Source organism: Pristis pectinata, chromosome 5 (genome assembly GCF_009764475.1).
Source record: "Pristis pectinata isolate sPriPec2 chromosome 5, sPriPec2.1.pri, whole genome shotgun sequence".
Lineage (NCBI taxonomy): Eukaryota > Metazoa > Chordata > Chondrichthyes > Rhinopristiformes > Pristidae > Pristis > Pristis pectinata.
Window position 1 is genome coordinate 8769538 of NC_067409.1, and position 21216 is coordinate 8790753.

The 21216-nt window shown below is 45.3% G+C and overlaps 1 protein-coding gene across 2 annotated transcripts in view; it reads right to left on the reverse strand.

The window, feature by feature from the left end:
• The window catches only part of hhatlb (hedgehog acyltransferase like, b), a 60063-nt gene that overhangs the window by 30134 nt on the left and 8713 nt on the right, over window positions 1-21216 (reverse strand). For both annotated transcript variants that reach the window (XM_052015454.1, XM_052015455.1), the window contains 3 exons: window positions 11126-11269; window positions 6169-6236; window positions 855-968 (listed from right to left, as the gene is read on the reverse strand). In XM_052015454.1, the coding sequence (XP_051871414.1) occupies window positions 855-968; window positions 6169-6236; window positions 11126-11231 (288 nt within the window). In that variant the 5' untranslated portion in view covers window positions 11232-11269. The remainder of the gene's footprint in view (window positions 1-854; window positions 969-6168; window positions 6237-11125; window positions 11270-21216) is intronic.

The following is a 21216-nucleotide window of genomic DNA, read 5'->3' on the forward strand; positions in this document are numbered from 1 at the left end:
TGAGTGGCAGCTGGGACTCGGGGGTTGGCCCCCCCTCTTGTCCCATGTCACAAAATTGCAGGTTCAAATCCTACCCCAAAGACACGAGCACATAATTCCGTGTTAACAGTCCAGTCCAGTGCTGGTGGAGAGCTGCTGAGTTGGGCTTGTGTCTTTTAGATCAGATATCGAACTGAGGTCCTACTAGCCCTCTCAGGGTATTAACCTTAGCCTTCCGAACAATAGTTAAGAAAATAAATGAATGACTATCCAGTCACTATCGTGATTTGTGGAATCATGCAGTAAACCCATTTCAACAGCATCTTAGTTTCAAAACTACTTCATTCGGAAGTCATGAGGAAGTCATGTTGCAGCTGCATAAAACTTTGGTTACGTTTCATTTGGAGTGTTGTGTGCAGTTCTGGTTGTCACGTTACCGGAAGGATGTGGAGGTGGTGCAGAAGAGGTTCACCGGGATGTTGCCTGGATTAGAGAGTATCAGCTACAAGGAGAGGTTGGACAGACTTGGGTTGTTTTCTCTGGAACATCAGAGGCTGGGACGGTGGGGGGGTGGGGGTATATACTTCTGACCTGATAGAAGTATTTTAAATTATGAGGCCATAGCTAGGGTAGATAACAGAGGTCCCAGCAGTGGAATGAATGGGCTTGTTGGGCTCATTGTTCAATGGAATGAATAGGTTTGTTTGGCTAAAGGTTGAAGAGTAATTGCAGTAGAAAGTTTTAAACAAAAGTTAATAGCATTCTGGCAAGTTGAATTTAGGACATCTGTTGCGTCTGACTTCAATACTACCTGTATTCCAAGAACAAATAATAGTTTAATAACCTGACTGGTACAGAGGGTGAAATGAACCCACCTGAGGTAAGGACATGGAAATTGCTTTCCCAAAGAGCACGTGACCCGATAAGGCAAAAAGAATGTAGTTTCGGAACTTGGTGAACCACATAACCCACTCAAAGTCAGCCACATCCTGAAAGAGAAACAGAGAATGATTAGAACCTGGTGCAGCCACTTTTGCACTTACTGTGGTTCACACGGCAACACTCTCACCCTGAGTCCGATGAAATCTGAACTGACATCATCGAATCACAGCAGAGAAACAGGCCCTTCTGCCCACCTTGTCCATGCTGACCATGATGACCATCTACACTAATCCCATGTGCCTGCATTAGGTCCACATCCCTCTACACCTTTCCTATCCATGTACCTGTCCGATGGCTTTTTAGATACTGTAATGGTATCTGCCTCCACCACCTCCTCTGGCGGCTCATTCCAGATATTCACCACCCTCGGTGTGAAAAACTTACCCCTCAGATCTCCTCTCTTTCTCCCTTCTCACCTTAAACCTGTGCCCTTTAGTTAAAGAATTGCCTGCCCTGGGAAAAAGATTCCGACTATTAACCTATCTCATTCCCTCAGCATTTTGTGAACTTAAGGTCAAGGAGACTCGGCTACAGAAGAAGGTGAGGTGGTCCAAGGTATAAACTGGTGTTTTTACTCCACACAAGGTTCCTCCCGTTCTACTTACCTAACAGCACCACCTCACAATCCTTTCTCCCCTTGGACCCATTCCCCAGCCTGCTTACTCAGGCTGATGGAAGAGCACAGGGTGCTGTCTCAATGAGAGTTAACTTGGGTTGTTCTGATCCATGTTGATCCTTCAGCCAACACCAGTGGAAGGAGATGGTCACATTACGGTTTCTGGGACTTTGCTCCATTTCCTGCTATAGAACCTTCAAAAAAGCTTTCTTTGCAACTTCTGCTGTCTACAACGGGATCCCACCAATGGGCACATCATCCTCCCTCCTCCTGGCTTTCCACAGGGGTCACTCGCTCTGTGACTCCCTCACCCGTTCAGCCCTCCCCACCCACCCCCTTCCTTCACCAGGCACTCTCCCCTGAAATCTGTCCTGAAGAAGGGTCCTGACTGGAAACGTTGACCGCCTGCTTTTCTCTACGGATGCTGACTGGACTGTTGAGTTCCTCCAGCATCGTCGTGTTTTTCATTGCACACCTGTCTCTACACTACCTCCCTCACCACCATCCAGGGCCCTAAACAGCCCTTCCAGGTAAGGCAGTCGTTCACGTGTTACCTATTTCATCCGGTGCAGCCTCCTCTACACCGGTGAGACTGGATACAGACTGGGTGAGTGCTTCGTCGAGCACCTTCGCTCCTTCCGCTGTACCAGCCGGGATCTCCTGGTGGCCAGCCATTTAAATTCCACTTCCCATTCCCACACCGACATGTCTGTCTTCGGCCTCCTCCACTACCAAGTCGAGGCGAAACACAAATTAGAGGAGCAGCACCTCACGGTCCGTCTGGGCTGTCTCCAACCTGGCAGCATGAGCACTGAATCCTCCAACTTCTAGTAAACTGCTTCCCCTCTGTCCCTTTTCTCTCTCCTCCTGATCCACCTGGCTCCCATCACCCTATACCTTCGCCCTCCCACACACTCCTCCCACCAGTTCCCCTCCCCACCTCCCTCCCTCTATTCCGTGCTCCACCCTATCCTATCAGATTCCGTTATCTACGGACCTTTGTCACTTCCAACTATCAGCTCCCAGTTTCTGACGTCATTCCCACTCTCCCCCGTCTGCTTATCCTTTCACCTGGATCCACCAATCACCCGTCAGCTCTTGCTCCACCCCTTCTGTCCCACTTTTTTTTACATACGGGCTGTCTCTCCTCTTTCTTTCAGTCCAGTTGGAGGGTCTCGACCCGAAGCGTCAACCGTCCCTCCACAGATGCTGGCTGACCTGTTGAGTTCCTCCAGCGCCTTTTGTGTGTTGCTTCAAAAAAAACATTGTTGTTCGATCCGGCTTCCAAACAAGTGTGTGTTTTCTTTCTGGATGAAGGGAAGACTCCAGCAACTTGTTCAACTGATCTGCCCCCTGGCCTGAACCCGTCCCTTTTTTAAACTAAGAGCAGATTTTACAACAGCAGCTACAAAAGCAGTAGAAACTGTGACAGAAAGGCCCAAGGGATGCCTGTCAATATGATATTTTAAATATATATGAGCTTTAATGCCAATGCTAGAGATGACAAGAAGTTAGACAGGCAGAATTAGCAGCTGCATGTGACACCAGAGTATGCAAAACAATCTCGGCTCTGTTTAAAAAGAGCTCACACTGTGGTATGGGGCCAGCTCTGCTCCCCTAACCAACACAGTCTGTGTCATTTCATTCTTTTGTTCAGCTCAGAGTATAAACATTTAACACAGTGTCTAATTTTAGCTGTAGGCAATTCCCCTGAAGATTCCAGTCGAGAATAAAATAAAAAAGATTCTGGAGCTGGAGGATTTTTGATACATTTTTAGCACACTGGTTTCTCTAAATTATCTTGTCTTGACTGATTTCTGTTCAAACCTTTCCAAGGCCTTGCTCTCCCAATCTCTCTAACCTCCTCAGAGATGCAACCCTCCATCACAAATTAAGAACTCCTCAAAACTGTGTCAACAGCATGATCACTTAGATTACTTTGCATTAAAATATAATTTTGTTCTAATTGTGTTCTTTGTAAAAATTGTTTAATTTATGTCTAATTTATGTTTTTCTTGTGAATGCTGCTTATCTGATGCTCTGTGCCTGTGATGCTGCTGCAAGTAACTTTTTCAGTGCGTCCGTGTGTACATGGACTTGTGCAGATGACAATAAAGGACTGCAGATGCTGGAATCTAGATGAAAAACATGATGATGCTGAAGGAACTCAGCAGACCAGGCAGCGTCCGTGGAGAAAAACAAAGGGTCAGAAGCGTCCTGACCCAAAATGTTGACCGCCTGCTTTTCTCCACAGATGCTGCCTGGCCTGCTGAGTTCCTCCAGCATCATCGTGCTTTTTCGTATAACAATAAACCTGACTTTGACTTTGAAAGCAAAAAAAAAGAGAAAATGAGTGACAAGGGAACACTACTCCTACTGTCCGCTTGAACAACCCCCATTTTAATAGCTCCACAGCTGTCAGCTGTGTTTCAATTGCCGCGGCCCAAAGTTCTGGAATTCCTTCCTTGAATCTCACCATTCCAGCTCACCACATTCATTTAAAATATATCCTCCAAGTTTCTGGTTGCCTGGCCTTGTATCTCCAGCATCAGCCTGTTTTGATGATTCGCTTGGATCCTTCCATACCAGTAACCCGATAACCAAGTTAAGTTCATTGGCAAAAGAACAAAGAAGTATAAATGGAGATTTTTCTTTAGATGGTCATCATGATCTGAAGCGTGCTGTCTGAAAGAGCAGTGGAAGCAGATTCAATAGTAATTTTTTTTAAAAGGAGATTGGATAAATACTTGGAGTGGTTAAAGAAAAATCCTCCATCAATGCTGCCTGATCTGCTGAGTTCCTCCAGCATTTTGTGTATGTTGCTCCAGATTTCCAGCATCTGCAGAATCTCTTGTGCCTCTAAGCTTCTGGTCGCCTGGCCTTGTATCTCCAGCGCCGGCCCGTTTTGGTGATCCTCTCGGGATGTTCTATCGTGTTAAAGGCACTGGACCTACTGTTGGAGGTAGTGACTCTACATGGAGTCACACAGAGAATGATGTCACACCATGAGGCTCACAATGAGTGCCGTGATCCTACCATTTGCCTTTATCAGTCATCATTACAAGTATCCTGTTCCTTCAGCAACGCTTAACTGTTGAAATATTAACAAGCCTGCTTAACATGATAGAACATCCCAAGAGGATCATCAAAAAAGCTTGACGCTGGACATACAAGGCCAGGTGACCAAAAGCTCGGAGGCAAGTTTTTATCTAAAACAAAGGTAGTAAGCTAGGATGGTGAAATTCAAAGAGGGAATTCTAAGAACTAGGAACAGGAGGAGGCCATCTGGCCCGTCGAGCCTGCTCCGGCATTCAATAAGATCATGGCTGATCTGGCCGTGGACTCAGATCCACCTACCTGTCTCTTCCCCATAACCCTTAATTCTCCTACTATGCAAAAATCTGTGTCTTAAACATATTTAATGAGGTAGCCTCTGCTGCTTCCCTGGGCAGAGAATTCCACAGATTCACTACTCTCTGGGAAAAGCAGTTCCTCCTCATCTCTGTCCTAAATCTACTTCCCTGAATCTTGAGGCTACGTCCCCTAGTTCTCGTCTCACTGACTAGTGGAGACCAGTAGGTGAGACTACAGACCTTTTGGCAGAGGCAATTAAAACACAGCTGACAGCAGTGGAGCAATTAAAGTCTTTAGGAGACCAGAATAGGAGGAATGTTCCCTTGTCACTCATTTTCTCTTCTTTTTTTGCTTTCTGTCACAATTTTAAGGAATTCTTAATTTGCAATGGAGGGTTGCATCGCAGAGGAGGTTAGAGAGATTGGGAGATCAAGGCCATAGAAAGGTTTAAACAGACCAGCAAAGTCAGGGTAATTACAAAAAAAAACTGCTAAAAATGTACAAAAAATCCTCCAGCTCCAGAGTCCTTTTATTTTATTCTTGACTGAAATCTGCAGGGTAGTTGCATGCAGCTAAAATTAGACATGTTGTTAAATGTTTATACTCCGAGCTGAACACAGGATTGAAATGACACAGACTGTGTGTTAGTTAGGGGAACAGAGCATGAAACGTTAGCTGAAAAGCATCCAATGAGAGTCTCTCATTAAGGAAGGCTGAAACAGCCAGCTACAAACCTGTGTGTCCAAGGCATTTCTTGTGGCAGGCATACCAGTAAGCCAGTAACCAAGTTAAGATCATTGGCAAAAGGTCAAAGGAATAATGGAGATTTTTCTTTAAATACTCAGATGGTCATCATGATCTGAAGCATGCTGTCTGAAAGAGCAGTGGAAGCAGACACAATAGTAATTTTTCAAAAGGAAATTGGATAAATACTTGGGGTGGGAAATAAAACCGCATGGATATAGGTCAAAAGGAGGTGCAAGTTGGACTAACTGAAAAACTGAAGTAGCACAATGGACCAGGTAACCCTCTTGAAACAAAGGGGTATATAGTGGGGATGGGAAGCTCAACTGTGATGCCTTCCATTATGGAATAGCTGAAAAGAAGATCAATAGGAGGGGACGGTGTCACACAATTTGTAAGTTCTGTGGTAGCAGAGACCCTTTCGAGATCATTGGCCAGCAATGCTCCCACAGCTCAAGTCCGCTGCCTTCGGCGAGATGCGGGCAAACCAACCGACTTGAGCGACATCAATGACACGGAACGGCAGGGCTCACCATCTTCCGACCAATGTACGACCAGCCACGCTTGACACTTTGCTTAAAGGTCTGCTTGCTCATGTTCTCTGTGTGGGAGAGCAGAAGTAAAGTTCAAGGTGGAGACCAACACAAGCTGCAAAACAGATATTTCCTTAAAGGGATGGGGGCTCTGCAAATTCTTGTTCGGCCAACAATTCAGTTCTCACAGAATTAAAGCAGTAGGACTCCCATCAATCCAGAGCCATCCTACCTCCTCCCCCTTCCCACACACTCTTCTTTCCATCCCACCCACTCACCCTCTTCCTCCCTATTCCATACTCTTACCCAATCAAGCCATTATTGCAACCGTTCTCTACCCTCTACTCTTTACCTCCGTCAGAACTTCCTCTCTACGTGCTTGTCTCAGAAGGTATGAGAACCATGGGTTCAAGAAAGAGTTGGGTATTTTTTCCCAAGGGATAGAGGGTCAATGGATATTGGGAGGAAAGCTGGAACAGGGCACCAAATTTGGATTTCCAGCCATAATCGTATTGAACGGTGGGGCAGGATTGAAGGGCTGAATGGCCTATTTCTGCTATGTTTCTGTGTTCTTATTCTAACTGCCAGGTACATAAGAATCATAACATTATAAAATTATAGAATTTTTATGACATGGAAGAATATTGTGTTCAGTTCTGGTCGCCTCATTATAGGAAGGATGTGGAAGCTTTAGAGAGGGTGCAGAGGAGATTTACCAGGATGCTGCCTGGATTGGAGAGCACATCTTATGAGGGTAGGTTAAGTGAGCTTGGGCTTTTCTCTTTGGAGAGGAGGAGGATGAGAGGTGACTTGATAGAGGTGTACAAGATGATAAGAGGCATAGATCGAGTGGACAGTCAGAGACTTTTTCCCAGGGTGACAATGGCTAACACGAGGGGACATAATTTTAAGGTGATTGGAGGAAGGTATAAGGGGGATGTCAGGGGCAAGTTTTTTTTATATATACAGAGAGTGGTGAGTGTGTGGAACACACTGCCGGCAGAGATTGTGGGGGTAGGTACATTGGAGACATTTAAGAGACTCTTAGATAGACACAGAAATGGTAGAGAAATAGGGGGCTATGTGGGAGGGAAGGGTTAGATAGATCTTAGAGCAGGATAAAATGTCGGCACAACATTGTGGGCCAAAGGGCCTGTACTGTGCTGTAATGTTCTACGTCACCTCAGTCATCTGCTCTTTCCCCATGGCCAAAGACTCATTTGCAAGACCCTTCTTCATAAACTGTACGTCTCAGTTCCATTCTCAGTCTCTCTACGCTAACTGATGCGGTGGTCGCAGTCCTGTTGCGAGAGTTGGCAGGAGTCCAGCAATGACCTGCAGCACATCTAAGTTTCGCAGCATTTTAAGGTTTACTTGCCTGTACGTCGCCCTGTCCTCTTCACTTTGATGGGTTGAAATCTTCCCTAAGCTACCTTCTCCAGCACACACTGAACTACAATGGACATTGGCATGTTCAGCTCCACGTGGATAGAACATAGAACCATAGAACAGTACAGCACAATACAGGCCCTTCAGCCCACAATGTTGTGCCAACCTTTAAAACATGCCTAAGACAATCTAACCCCTTCCTCCCACATATCCCCCTATTTTAAATTCCTCCATACGCTTATCTAGCAATCTCTTGAAGTTGGCCAATGTACCTGCCTCCACCACTGCCCCAAGCAGCGTGTTCCACACCCTGACCACTCTCTGGGTAAAACACCTTCCTCTGATGTCTCCCTTGAACTTCCCACCCATTAGTTTAAAGCCGTGCCCTCTTGTATTGAGCATTGGTGCCCTGGGAAAGAGGCGCTGGCTGTCCACTCTATATATTCCTCTTAACATTTTGTACACCTCTATCATGTCTCCTCTCATTCTCCTTCTCTCCAAAGAGTAAAGCCCTAGCTCCCTTAGTCTCCCTTAGGATAGAGTAATGCTTAAAAATATTCAAGGTTTGGTGTCAGGGCAATGCAAAATCTTTGACACTGCATCAATACAAGAGCCACGCCCCAACTAATTTCACGGTACCAGCTCATGCTGTTCAATGGAATGAGTTAAACCTGAACTGCCAGTTACAAGGAAGAGGACACAGGGAGTGTTTAAAGAACAAGCTTGTTTAGCAGCAGGATGTGTGATTAAGCCCAGCAGGTAATTCTGCTGCCCAAGTCAAGTCAAGATAACAAATCCACCGAGCATATATTCACCATGTGGTGGTAGGAATGGGGAGCTGTAGGTACGAACACCATACCATTAAATGAGATTCTTTGTCAATTTTTTCAAAGGGGAAATGGGTTGAAAAAATGGATTTGTCATTGTGGAGTCTGTGCTGACAGAAGATCAGTTTAAAATAGGCACTGATGAAGTAAGAGAAACAATATACCGCAGTGATGTTAAAGCAATAACGCGACAGGTGAACAGCCGAGTCAAGCATTAGAGCATCTCCAGGGAACAAGGGCAGGGATGTGGGAGAGGGCTAATCCCTGGTCTTCACCTGCAGGATGTCTAACAGTGTAGGTGGAGAGTCAGAGTTGTATAGCACGGAAACAGGCCCTTCGGCCCAACTCATCCATGCCAACCCAGGTGCCTACCTGAACTAGTCCTATTTGCCTGCATTTGGCCCATATCCCTCTAAACCTTTCCTGTCTATGTACCTGTCCAGATGTCTTTTAAACATTGTATTGTACCCACCTCTACCACTTCCTCTGGCAGTTTATTCCATCTACCCACCACCCACTGTGTAAAAAACTTGGCCCTCGACTCCCCTTTCCCCTCTCACAAACCTATCTCCTTTAGTTTTACATTTCCCTACCCTGGGAAAAAGACTCTGACCATCCATCTAATCTACTGCATGCCTTGTATCTCCAGTGTCAGCATTTTTTGATGATCCTCTTGGGATGTTCTATCATGTTAAGCAGGCTTGATAATATCTTATAAACCTCTATAAGGTCACCCCTCAGCCTCCTTCCCTCCAGGGAAAACAATCTCAGCCTATCCAGTCTCTCCTTATAACTCAAGCCCTCCTGTCCCAGCAACATCCCCGTGAATCTTCTGCACACCCTCTCCAGCTTAAGCACATCCTTCCTATGGTATGGTGACCAGAACTGTGCACTCATACAACAACAGAGAGAATACAATACAGGGCAAGAGAAGAATGGGCAGCACTAAACTGACAGTCAAGTTCCTCTGAATTTGGATTAAGGTACGGATTAGTCACGATCTAACTGACAGGCCAAATGGACCAAATGTCCCACTCTTTAATTCTATGTTCTAGGTGCAGAGTTTGAACTGACTGGGGAGGACTGGTGTAGGACCCCAATTCTAAAAGGGGTAGAGAGTAGAGAGATGTGGGATGTAGGTACTTAGTTTTCCAAACTGCCATTTGGTAAATTGGTTTATTATTGTCACATGTACCGAAGTACAGTGAAAAACTTTGTTTTGCATGCCATCCAGACAGATCATTTCATCATATTAGTGCATTGAGGTAGTACAAGGGAAAAGCAATAACAGAATGCAGAATAAAGTGTTACAGTTACAAAGAAAGTGCAGTGCAGGCAGACAATAAGGTGCAAGGTCATAACAAGGTAGACTGTGAGATCAAGAGTCCATCTTATTGTACTAGGGGGACCATTCAATAGTCTTATAACAGCAGGATAGAAAGTGGGATTTTAAGGCAAGGTTCAGGGTAAGAAAGTGGTTAAGGATACACATGGGTTCCTTGGCTTTATAAACAGAGGTATAGAGTACAAGAGCAAGGAGGTAATGATAACTCTTTAGAAAACACTGGTTTAGCACAACTGGACAGCTGTATTCGGAACTGGGCACACACTTTCAGAAAGATGTTGAGGCTGTGGAGACAGTGCGGAAGAAGTTTGTCAAAATGATTCCAAGGATGAGGAAATGTAGTTACGTGGATTGCACTATCGAAGTTGGGTTGTTCTCCTTGGAACAGAGGAGCTGTGAAGAGATTTGTTAAAGGTATTTAAAATCATGATGTTGACGGAGAGAAACGGTTGCCATTAGCAGGTCAGGAACCAGGGGATGCAACAATCAAGCCATGGCAAAAGAACCAGGAGTGACAGCCGGGCAAGATTCCTTTGCACAGCGAGAAGTTGCTCTGGAATGCACTGGCAGGGCAGTACTGGAGGTAGATTCAACTGTGCTATTCAGTAGGGAGCTGGCCAAGTCTCTGGAAGGAGGGAGGGGACTACCTGGATTGCTCTTACAGTGAGCCAGTATGGACTGGCAGGGATGAGTGGACTCCTCCTATACCATAACCACTCTGTGATTCACCTCTGACCTTTGGAACCAAGTTATGAGGAGAGACTGGGTCTGTTTTCTCTTGATCAAAGGAGGTTAAGGGGGCCATGATTGAGGTATACAAGGTTATAAGGGGTTTCGATAGGGTAGACTGCAGGAAACTTTTCCCCATGTCAGAGGTAGATAAAACTAGAGGACATAGATTTACGGTAAGGGACAAGAGATTTAGAGGGGATCTAGGAGGGATATCTTTCACCCAGAGAGCAGCGGGTACCTGGGATGCACTGTTTGAGGGAATGGTGGAAGCAGAGTCACTAATAACATTTGAGGTGTCTAGGTGAGCTCTTCAATCACCCAGGCACAGAAGGCTACAGGCCAAGTGCTGAAAGATGGGATTAATACGAATGGGTGCCCACTGATTGGCATGAACGTAGTGGGATGAATGGACTGTTTCCTTGCTATATGATTCAATAACTCTAAAGTCCTTTGGCCCACCAAGTCCGCACCAACCATCAACTTCTGTTTCTACACGAATCTTATACGAACCCATTTTATTCTCCCCACATTCTCATCAACAGCAAATTACTCAACATTTTTCACAGCTACGTGAATGACCGGGGGGTGGGGGGTGTCCGTGAGGAGGGGGAAGGATGGGAAGAAATGAAAATGAACACTTACTAAGAAACATCCTGCACATTACCTGTCGAGGCTTCATAGATCCAGCTGGCTGACCACAGCACCGCTAGGGTCAACACTAAGCTATAAAGGTACAGTTCCACCTTGGGTAAAGCAGTCTTGAGACCCATGTCTGCAGTTCTCCAGCTTCAGGAACAGAAGACCAAAACTAGGGGAAGGAACAGGTAAAAAATAAAAGAGAAAAGTAAATTAGAACCAGCTAGAGATTGAAGCAAGGACCCAAGACCCTGACTCAGTGACCTGCAGCACTGAAACACACTTTGCAAGCTGGGTACGAGCAAGGACGTGGACACAGGGGATGGCTCAGTGGCGCCACTACCTCACAGATCTCAACCCAGGTTCAATCCTGACCTCAGGTGCTGTCTGTGTGGAGTTTGCATGTTCTACTTGTGACCACGTGGGATTTCCCCAGTTACCTCCCAAACCCCGAAGACATGAGGGTCGGTAGGTTAATTGGCCACTGTAAATTGCACCTCATGCATAGGTGAATGGGGGCAGTTGCTGTCGGGGGGTTGAAGAAAATAGGATTAGTGCAGAAGTGTAAGTGGGTGCTTGAAGGTGGGCTGAAGAGCCAGTTCCTATGCTGTTCTTTTGGGACTCTTCTCTTCGTCATTTTTGTGGAGGAGTCGAGGCACTTCAAGTAAAATGGACTCAGACCAACATTGGCAGTGGGCTGTTAGACCCACGTTATCTGTGGGCTGTTGGACGACACCCGTGAATGCAGGTTACGGAGGTCTGCACCTTTTACGGAAAAAAACCTTGCAGCTTTCACAGCCGAACCTGTGGAAAACTGCCCAACACTGGTACAGACAGTAGCGCTCACACTTGTACAGCCTCTCATCAGACACATTTAATTCTAGTGCAGAGAAAATATAGGGACATAAAATTGCTGCCCTTACCCAATATGTGACCACCACAGTGAGGTCAACTATGCTCCAAAATGGCTTTGTGGGCCAGAGTCCAAGGGTCATTAAAAACTTGGCCAACAAGTGGTGCCCACATCCCCCACCAATGAATCCTAAACATGCTTCATTCATTCAGAAGATGGGCCAATTAATCTCAAATATTTATGAGATCATATATAGAAAGCTAAACTGTGAACTTCTGTGATAACGTGGAAACCAAAACAAACAATTCTTCAGCAGGCCTCACCGCACCAGTTAAGTCCTGGGTGAACTGATTCTGAGAGAGATTCACGACGTTGGTGCCAAGATGCTGCTCCCTCCAGTCTAGTGCTCAGGAGCACAGTCTCAGGCTGAAGGTCAGCCAACTGCAGCGAGTTGTGGACACAGCTCAGCACATCACGGAAACCAGCCTCCCCTCCATGGACTCTGTCCACACTTCCTGCTGCCTTGATAAAGCAGCTAACATAATCAATGACCCCACCCACCCTGGTCATTCTCTCTTCTCCCCTCTCCCATCGAGCAGAATATATAAAAGCCTACAAGTACGTACCACCGGGCTCAAGGACAGCTTCTATCTCGCTGTTGTAAGACTATTGGACGGACCTCTTGTTCGCATAAGATGGACTCTCAACCTCACAATCTACCTCATTGTGGCCTTGCACCTTATTGTCTGCCTGCACTGCACTTTCTCTGTAACTGTAACACTATATTCTGCATTCTGTTATTGTTTTCCCTTGTACAACCTCAATGCAGTGATGTTATGAAATGATAGGATAAGATCTCTTTGTTAGTCACATGTACATCAAAACACACAGTGAAATACATCTTTTGCATAGAGTGTTCTGGGGGCAGCCCGCAAGTGTCGCCACGTTTCCGGAACCGACATAGCATGCCCACAACTTCCTAACCTGTACGTCTTTGGAATGTGGGAGCACCCGGAGGAAACCCACGCAGACACGGGGAGAACGTACAAACTCCTTACAGACAGCGGCTGGGATCGTTACGCTAACTGCTGCACTACCATGATCTGTATGGATGGCATGCAAAACAAAGTTTTTCACTGTACCTTGGTACACGTGAAAATAATAAACCAATTTACATATCATATGACTTGGAGAGAGATCCTTTTGTGCAGAAGAAGTGGCACAACCAATAACACAGTCACAGTTCCAGTGACCCCAGTTCGATCCTGACCTCAGATACTGTCTATGTGGAGTTTGCACGTTCTCTCTGTGACCACATGGGTTTCCTCTGGGTGCTCCGGTTTCCTTCCACATCCCAAAAATGTGCAGGTCGGTGGGTTAATTGACCGTTGTAAATCGTCCCTAATGTTTGGGTGGGTTATAGAACCTGGAGGAGGGCTGTGATGAGACTAAAGTGGGTTAGGGAAGGATCAGTGTAAAAGCTGGTGGTTGCCGGTCAGCACGGACCTGGTGGGCAGAACAACCTGTTTCCGTGACACATCTCTCGATGATTCTAACATCATTGACTCAACATCCAGCCACCTTGAGCTCATCATCAGCCTTTCCCAGACACCTTTAAAGGAGTCAATCAGGGGTTTCAAGAGAGAATTAAGAACATAAGACATGCTAGTCAGTCCCTCACGCCTGCTTCAATGAGATGATGACTGATCTTTTAAAATTGTGAGAGGCACGGATAGGGTAGACGGTCAGAATCTTTATCCCAGGGTAGAAATGTCTAATACTAGAGGACGTGCATTTAAGGTGAGAGGGGGAGACATGTGGCGTGAGTTCTTTTTCCCACACACACACACACACACACACACACACAGAGCAGCGGGTGCCTGGAACAGGCAGCCAGGAATGCTGGCCGTGGAAGCAGACACAATAGAGGTATTTAAGAGGCTTTTAGACAGGCACATGAATATGCAGAGAACGGAGGGATTTGGACCATGTGCAAGTGGAAGAGATTTAGTTTAACTGGGCATCGTGTTCGGTGCAGACATAATGGGCTGAAGGGCCTGTCGCTGTGCTGTACTGTTCCATGTTCTTTGTGCCACTTTCCTGCACTATACCCAAATCCCTTAATATCTCAACATCTACTGCTCTCTGAAGCTGGCGGGTACAAGTGAAAATAATTTGCAGAGCTATAGGGAGAGAGCAGGGGAATAGATTGCAAAACTTGACGAGCCGAATACCCTCTTCCTGTGTTGTAATTAGTCCATGAAGGGTGCTGAGGTAAAGGATCAACCCCAATTTCAGTGAATGGCAGGGGCAGGAACAAGGGGCTGAATGGCCAACTTCTCTTATGTCCTGTGACCTTTTGATACGGCTGATAGGTCAGTGATGATCTCGGCCTGGTATTCCATCCAAGGAACCCAAGCCAGACTTTTATATCAGCTCAGAGGCAGGTGGATCACATTCAGTGCTGCCAAGTATCCGATCTCAGCAACCAACCCTTGGCGGTGCTCCAAGCTCTGGTCTCACTGAAAGGCGCACTGCAGCGATTGCCACAGTACCTCTGGAGTCAGGGGGGAGAAGAGGCCACCCAGGGAATAAATAATCCAAGCCCCACGCATGGGGTCCAGATGGAGTTTCCCAGTGGAACGTACGACAGGGGCTCCAAACTCCATCCACCTCAGAACGCCTCATAAATCAGTCAATCATCAAGTCTACATTGAACCCAGCGCCGGTAGAAATTTGCAGAATGGAAGCAATTTAACACAAGAAAAATGTTACTGTATATCCTTGTCCTTTCACCTAACATGTATCCACCTCCATGAAGCCCCTCTTCTCATATCCTACCCTGCCACCCAACTTTGTATTGTCACCAAACTTGGATATATTACACGTAATACTTCCATCCAAATTATTGATAATAGATTGTGAGCTGCCGGTATCTCAGGAGCAATCCTTGCAACAACCCATGAGTCACAGCCTCCCAACCAACATATGACCTGTTTTCTGTCCATTAACCCATCCTCAATCCACATCAGTGTTACCCCCAGTATTGAGCACTCTAATTTTTGTTTTATAATTTCTTGAGTGGCACCTACTCAGATAACAGACATTTCCTTCCAAAGTTTAATCCCAAGTTCTTGATATTAAAGTAATTGATTATACCCGTGGCAGCGCCCTCTCCAGGAGACCACTCCGACACATCAGAGATAAACTAGACGAGAGTCAAAGTTACAGGGGGAGCAGAGGGTGTGATGTGTGGCAGGAGATTTGAAACCAAAGATCAGATCACTTGCTCCTTCTGGATGGAAGGACAGAGGAGATTCACCAGAATGTTGCCTGGAATGCAGCATTGCAGCGATGAGGAAAGATTGGACAGACTGGGGTTGTTTCCCCTGGAGTGGAGGAGGCTGAGGGGGGACCTGATAGAGATACGAAGGGCAGAGATAGGGAGGATGGTGAGAAATTTTCCCACTCGCAGAGGTGTCTACAACTAGAGGGCACAGGCTTAAGGTAAGGGGTAGGAGATTTAAAGGTGATCTGAGGAAGAATTTTGTCACTCAGGGATTGACTAAAACATGGAACGCACTGTCCAAAGGGGCGGTGGAGGCAGAGACTCTCAGTACATTTAAGGAATATCTAGATGAACACATGGCATAGGAGGTGATGGACTGAGTGCTGAAAACTAGGTTTAGTACACAAAACTACTTGCTGACCACACTGATATGGTGGGTTGAAGGGCCTGTTTCAGTGCTGTATGACTAGGGTCTTATTCCTAATATTTATGTTGATATCAATAATTCTGGAGCAGTGATAATGTTGCCCATTCGAACTATTCTCAAAGAAAGAAAAACATAAATAGGAGTAAATTTACAGGAGTTTATAGGGAAGACATTAATTGGAGAAACACATCATTCATGATTCGACCAGTCTTCCAATCGTCTACACTGCCTCTGAACATCTCATTCTCCACAAACCACATAATCCTCCTGACACCCACAGAACCATAGAACACTACAGCATAGAAAGTCCCATTGACCTGCACCCAGTCTGTAACCCTCCAGACCTCTCCCGTCCATGTATCTATCCAATTTATTCTTAAAACTCAAGAGTGAGCCCACATTACTACATCAGATGGCAGCCCGTTCCACACTCCCACCACTCTCTGAGTGAAGAAGTTCCCCCTAACGTTCCCCCTAAACCTTTCCCCTTTCACCCTAAAGTCATGTCCTCTTGTACTTATCTCTCCTAATCTAGGTGGAAAGAGCCTACTTGCATTAACTCTGTCTATACTCCTCATAATTTTGTAAACCTCTATCAAATCTCCCCTCATTCTTCTACGCTCCAAGGAATAAAGTCCTAACCTGTTCAGTCTTTCCCTGTAACTCAACTCCTGAAGACCTGGAAACATTCTAGTAAATCTCCTTTGCACTCTTCCAATCTTACTGATATCCTTCCTATAGGTAGGTGACCAGAACTGCACACAATACTCCAAATTTGGCCTCACCAATGTCTTATACAACCTCACCATAACATCCCAACTCCTGTACTCAATACTTTGATTTATGAATGCCAGGATGCCAAAAGCCTTCTTTACAACCCTGTCTATCTGCGACGCCACTTTCAGGGAATTATGTATCTGAACTCCCGGATCCCTTTGTTCCTCCGCACTCCTCAGTGCCCTACCATTTACTGTGTATGTCCTACCTTGATTTGTCCTTCCAAAATGCAACACCTCACACTTGTCTGCATTAAATTCCATCTGCCATTTTCTGGCCCATTTTTCCCAGTTGGTTCAGATCCCTCTGCAAGCTTTGAAAGCCTTCCTCGCTGTCCACTATGCCTCCAATCTTAACATCATCAGCAAACTTGCTGATCCAATCTACCTAGTCATACACTCAGTGCCACAAACACCAGAACATTTCCCAAAGCAATTCTTCAGTAAGAATCTGTTACAGGTATGGTGGGGTGTTAATTAACAAATGATTACTAGTGAGCAAGTGGCCTTTGCTTTCTGCAATAGGTATGCAAGGCTTCTTCAAGGCTGGGCGTATAGAGAGAAATAACCTTGGCCCAATCAGCTTTAGAACTCTTGAGACAGCCAGCAGTTGTCCAGGAGACTTGTTTCAAAAATGTTTTACAGTGAGGTGAATGTGAAGTCAGTGGTTGCACCTTTGAAGAAGCATCTCTGTCCTTACAACATGAGACAATTGACATACAAAGTCTAGAGGCGAGCATCCTTCACTAGTGACACCATCTCCCATTTCATTCAGTCAAAGGTCACTTGCTGACTGGTTAGTGTTAATATAGGATGGTCTTTGGACAGGCTTGCGAGGGAAGCTCATTCAGACTGATTGTGACCTGCCCAGTGTATGTGCCTGGGAAGAAATGCTCAACTTTGCTGCTTGAATCGACTCTGACTAAAGAAATGCTTCTGATCAACTTTAGCTTAGACCATTGGTTGATAAAGTTGAACCCAATGGTCTCACATCACTTATTCCTACATCCCACTTCAAAGTCTGTAACAATCCATTTCATGTAAAAATCTAAAATGAACACAAAATATATTGAAAAGATTTATTCAGTCTGTCATGTTAATAATTAATCCACACAACTCTGCTGCTAGAAACTCAAAAATAAAAAAAACTGCAGATGCTGGAAGCCTGAAATAAAAACAGAAAAATGCCAGAAACATTCAGTAGGTCAGGCAGCATCTGTGGAGAGAAAAAGTGTTAACATTTTAGGTCTGGGACCCTTCATCAGGACATCTGACAAACGGTCCCAGATCTGAACAATTTACTCTGTTTCTCTTTCCAAAAGATGCTGCCCGACCTAGCAGTTTTTGATTTTCTTGGCTGGAAACTCCCTACTCCATCCTAAGTCACATTCCTCAGTGACTTGAGACCACTAGAAATGGTCTGTTTCAACCTGCTTTACAGTGCAGCATGGGGCAAAGGTGTGAAATGCCCTGTCAGGATATCCATGCAGCATTTGAAAGGATCCTGGCTAGGTATCTGAAGGAGATTGTGGGGAGGGCTCCATTGAGGGCTAGCACCAACACAGTGGGACAAATGGCCTCCTTCAACACTGTAACCATTCTGTAATTCTACTCTGACCCATGACAATATTAAAACACTCTACAGACCTCAGTGTACAACCGAAAACATCTTTTGCACACAGCAAGAGGACAACTGGTGGTGTTTAGTACCTGGGGGGTAGAAGAAACTGTTAGTTCCAGGCTGCACTGGCCTTACAATGGAGACAGCAAAATGGGCCTCAAAACTCAAACCTTATAGAAACTGCATCTCCAGCAAGATGTGAGATAAAGAGATGAAAGGGAGAAAATCCATAATATATTGCCGAACATGAACTTTTTACGTTACTGAAGTTATGACTGCAATGTGCATCAGCCCTTTCCTGAGGACCCAACTCTGCAATTTACAGTTTCACATTTCTCAGAAGCAGATTTATTATCACAACTTAAGTGATGTGAAATTTGTTGTTTTGTTTGTTCTCCACCAATCATTTCTCTTCAACATGATCTCATCATCATCCACAATTCTTGACACCTTCACTCTCATGAATATCCTCTTTGGTATTCCCTTAGGGGATAGACCTTCATGAAGAGTGGGTTTCAACAAGTATTCCTTGTAGAGAGGAAAGCTGCACGTTTTACCTAAGTTGGCTCACAAGACATCGCTTTGGTCAGATGTACTTCAATCTATTAGATATCCACAACCAGAATAATTCAAACATTGTTTGGATGAAAACATTTGCATAAATAGTGCACTATCCTCAAGATTGCCCACACATTTTATTTCATAATTCATCTAGCTCTTTACTCTAGTGGAACCCAGTTCTCTTAAGATTTTATGCTTGTGATTTATTAATCGAAATGCCTGCTAAACAAAGTCTTTTCCCAGCTTTCCATCCAGGATTTAGAATAGTGTCCCAAAGACAGATATCCCCGGAACTGAAATATGCAATTCATAATACAGGGAATATGACAGCTGGCATCCCTCTGCATTATTTAACTGACACCAATGAATTTTTGAATTGAGACTGCATCATAAATAACTATAGCCACTTTTCAAAATAAGTATCTTCTATATTTTTAATTTAAAATAAAAGGCAAGCCCAGTAACTCAGTGGGAATAGATGTTTGCTCAGAAATACAATTCAATAAAGCCCTATATTCAGAACAATGCAACGACATCTTGTGCTTGAAGTTTCCAGGTGTCCTGTGTTGCTCATTTTCAGGATCAAGGTTAGATAATCAGCCATTTACTTGCCCTCCTTTGCTGGAAGGTCACTTTTGGAAAGAAATGTCAGCTTGCATAGAAGATGGTGTCTGCCAGTGACGACTGCACTGCAGCCCAAAGACCCCATTGATTCTTCCCCCAACTCTACATCCATCAGAAGATTCAAAAATAGGAGCAGGAGTAGGTCACTCGACCCACTCAAGCCTTCCCCATCTCTCAAAACTGATACTGACTGATCTGCCTAGGTCACAACTCCTACTCTGTACCATTTGACACTGGTTACTGGGGCCTTCATTAATAATAGGAGCTACATTTCATCTTGCCATTTTTGGATGGAACTTGATGCACAAGAGTTCTGAAGTTGACCAAGCTAAAGTGACAGGTTGTGGCTTCCAGGCCCCAGTCAACTAGTGGTCTTCAATACCCAATGCTGTTTCTTCTTCTACTTCCTAGCTCAATGAGACCCAACTGCTGCAAGGATCCACTCCAACCTGCCTAGGCAGGAGGAGGGTACTTACCCTATTGAACCTGCTCTCCATTTCAATGAGCTCATGGCAAATCTGTGAGCCGACTTCACTTTCCATACGAGATAGTACGGTGGTGCAGCTAGTGAAGGCGCTGCCTTACAGCGCCAGAGACGTAGATTCAATCCTGACCTCGGGTGTTGTGTGTGTGGGGTTTGAATGTTCTTCCTGTGACTGCGTGGATCCCCCTGGGTGCTCTGCTTTTCTCCCACATCCCATAAAATGATTGGTAGGTTAATTGGCCACTGTAAGTTGTCCCTGATGCGTAGGTGAGTGGTAGAATCTGTGGGCGAAATGTGGGGGAGGAGAAAGTGGGATTAGCATAAATGGGTGCCTGATGGTCAGCACAGACTCAGTGGGCTGAAGGGCTGTATTGTGACGGGTCATAGGTGTCACGTGACACCATTGATCACCTGGTCGCAAGCCACATCACTGTCAATCAAGGTCTGGCTCCACCCACCCATTAGTATACAACCTTGACCATTGGCCTCTGTAAACACCTTTGTACCTGGCCCTGAGCCATTGGCTTGTTTGAACTACCTGGGCTGGACCACCCAGCCCTCCAGCACTATAAAGAGTGTCACATGTGCATAGTTCTCTCTCTCTTGACTGCTCCAGGAATCATGAAACAACACTGAAGAGACCATTGGTAAGAGTGTGCACTTCCATAAGGGTTAGGAGTGTCCTAAGTAGATTCCCGGGAGCGTAGAGCCGATGCTTGCACTGAGTCGAGGGGTGGCAGGCATTGTATTGTTTCTTCCTTGATCGTTTGTACCCAGTTTGTTGTGTGTGTGTACATCTCACCCTTGTTGTTATTTCCCCCATGTTAGTGATCACCTGTGTGTGTATGTGTGTTTGTTCCTGCTTATCCTATCCTGTGTTTGTCTTTTATAAATAAATCACTCTAATTCCAAAGACTGTCCAGAGTCCTTGCCCTTTGAGACCTTTTGAACTTTTCTTACAACAAGGGCCCGTTTCCATGCTCTATAAAACCAATAGTTGACTCAGCACTAATTGCTGTTGAGACCAGTAGTGGATGCACAAAGAGAAAATGTGGTCAGGAAGTTCTCCCATACTCCAGCTCTATCGCCCTTTTCTTTGAAGGCAAGTCCTCCCGTGTGTCAGACAAAGAACTTCGTGTGCCCACAGTTTCTAGGTTTTCTGGCCTTTTACCTTTAAAGCAATTTTTGTTCTAATTCTTTTTTTCCTCAGAATCTGGCTGGGTATTGTTGGTGAGTCCAACATTTGCCTTTGGTAACTGAGCTGCTTGATGGGCCATTTAACTACAATGGAGTGGGTCTGGAATCACAGACCAGCTACACTGCTTCAAATTTCCTTCCTTGATGGACATTTGTGACCCTGATGGTTTTTATGGCAATTTGGTAGCTTTGTGGTCATCACTACTGATGTTTTTAAATTCCATTGTGGGATTTGAACTCAAGCCTCTGGATTGCTGCTCTGGTAACTTAACCACAGCATAGAATTC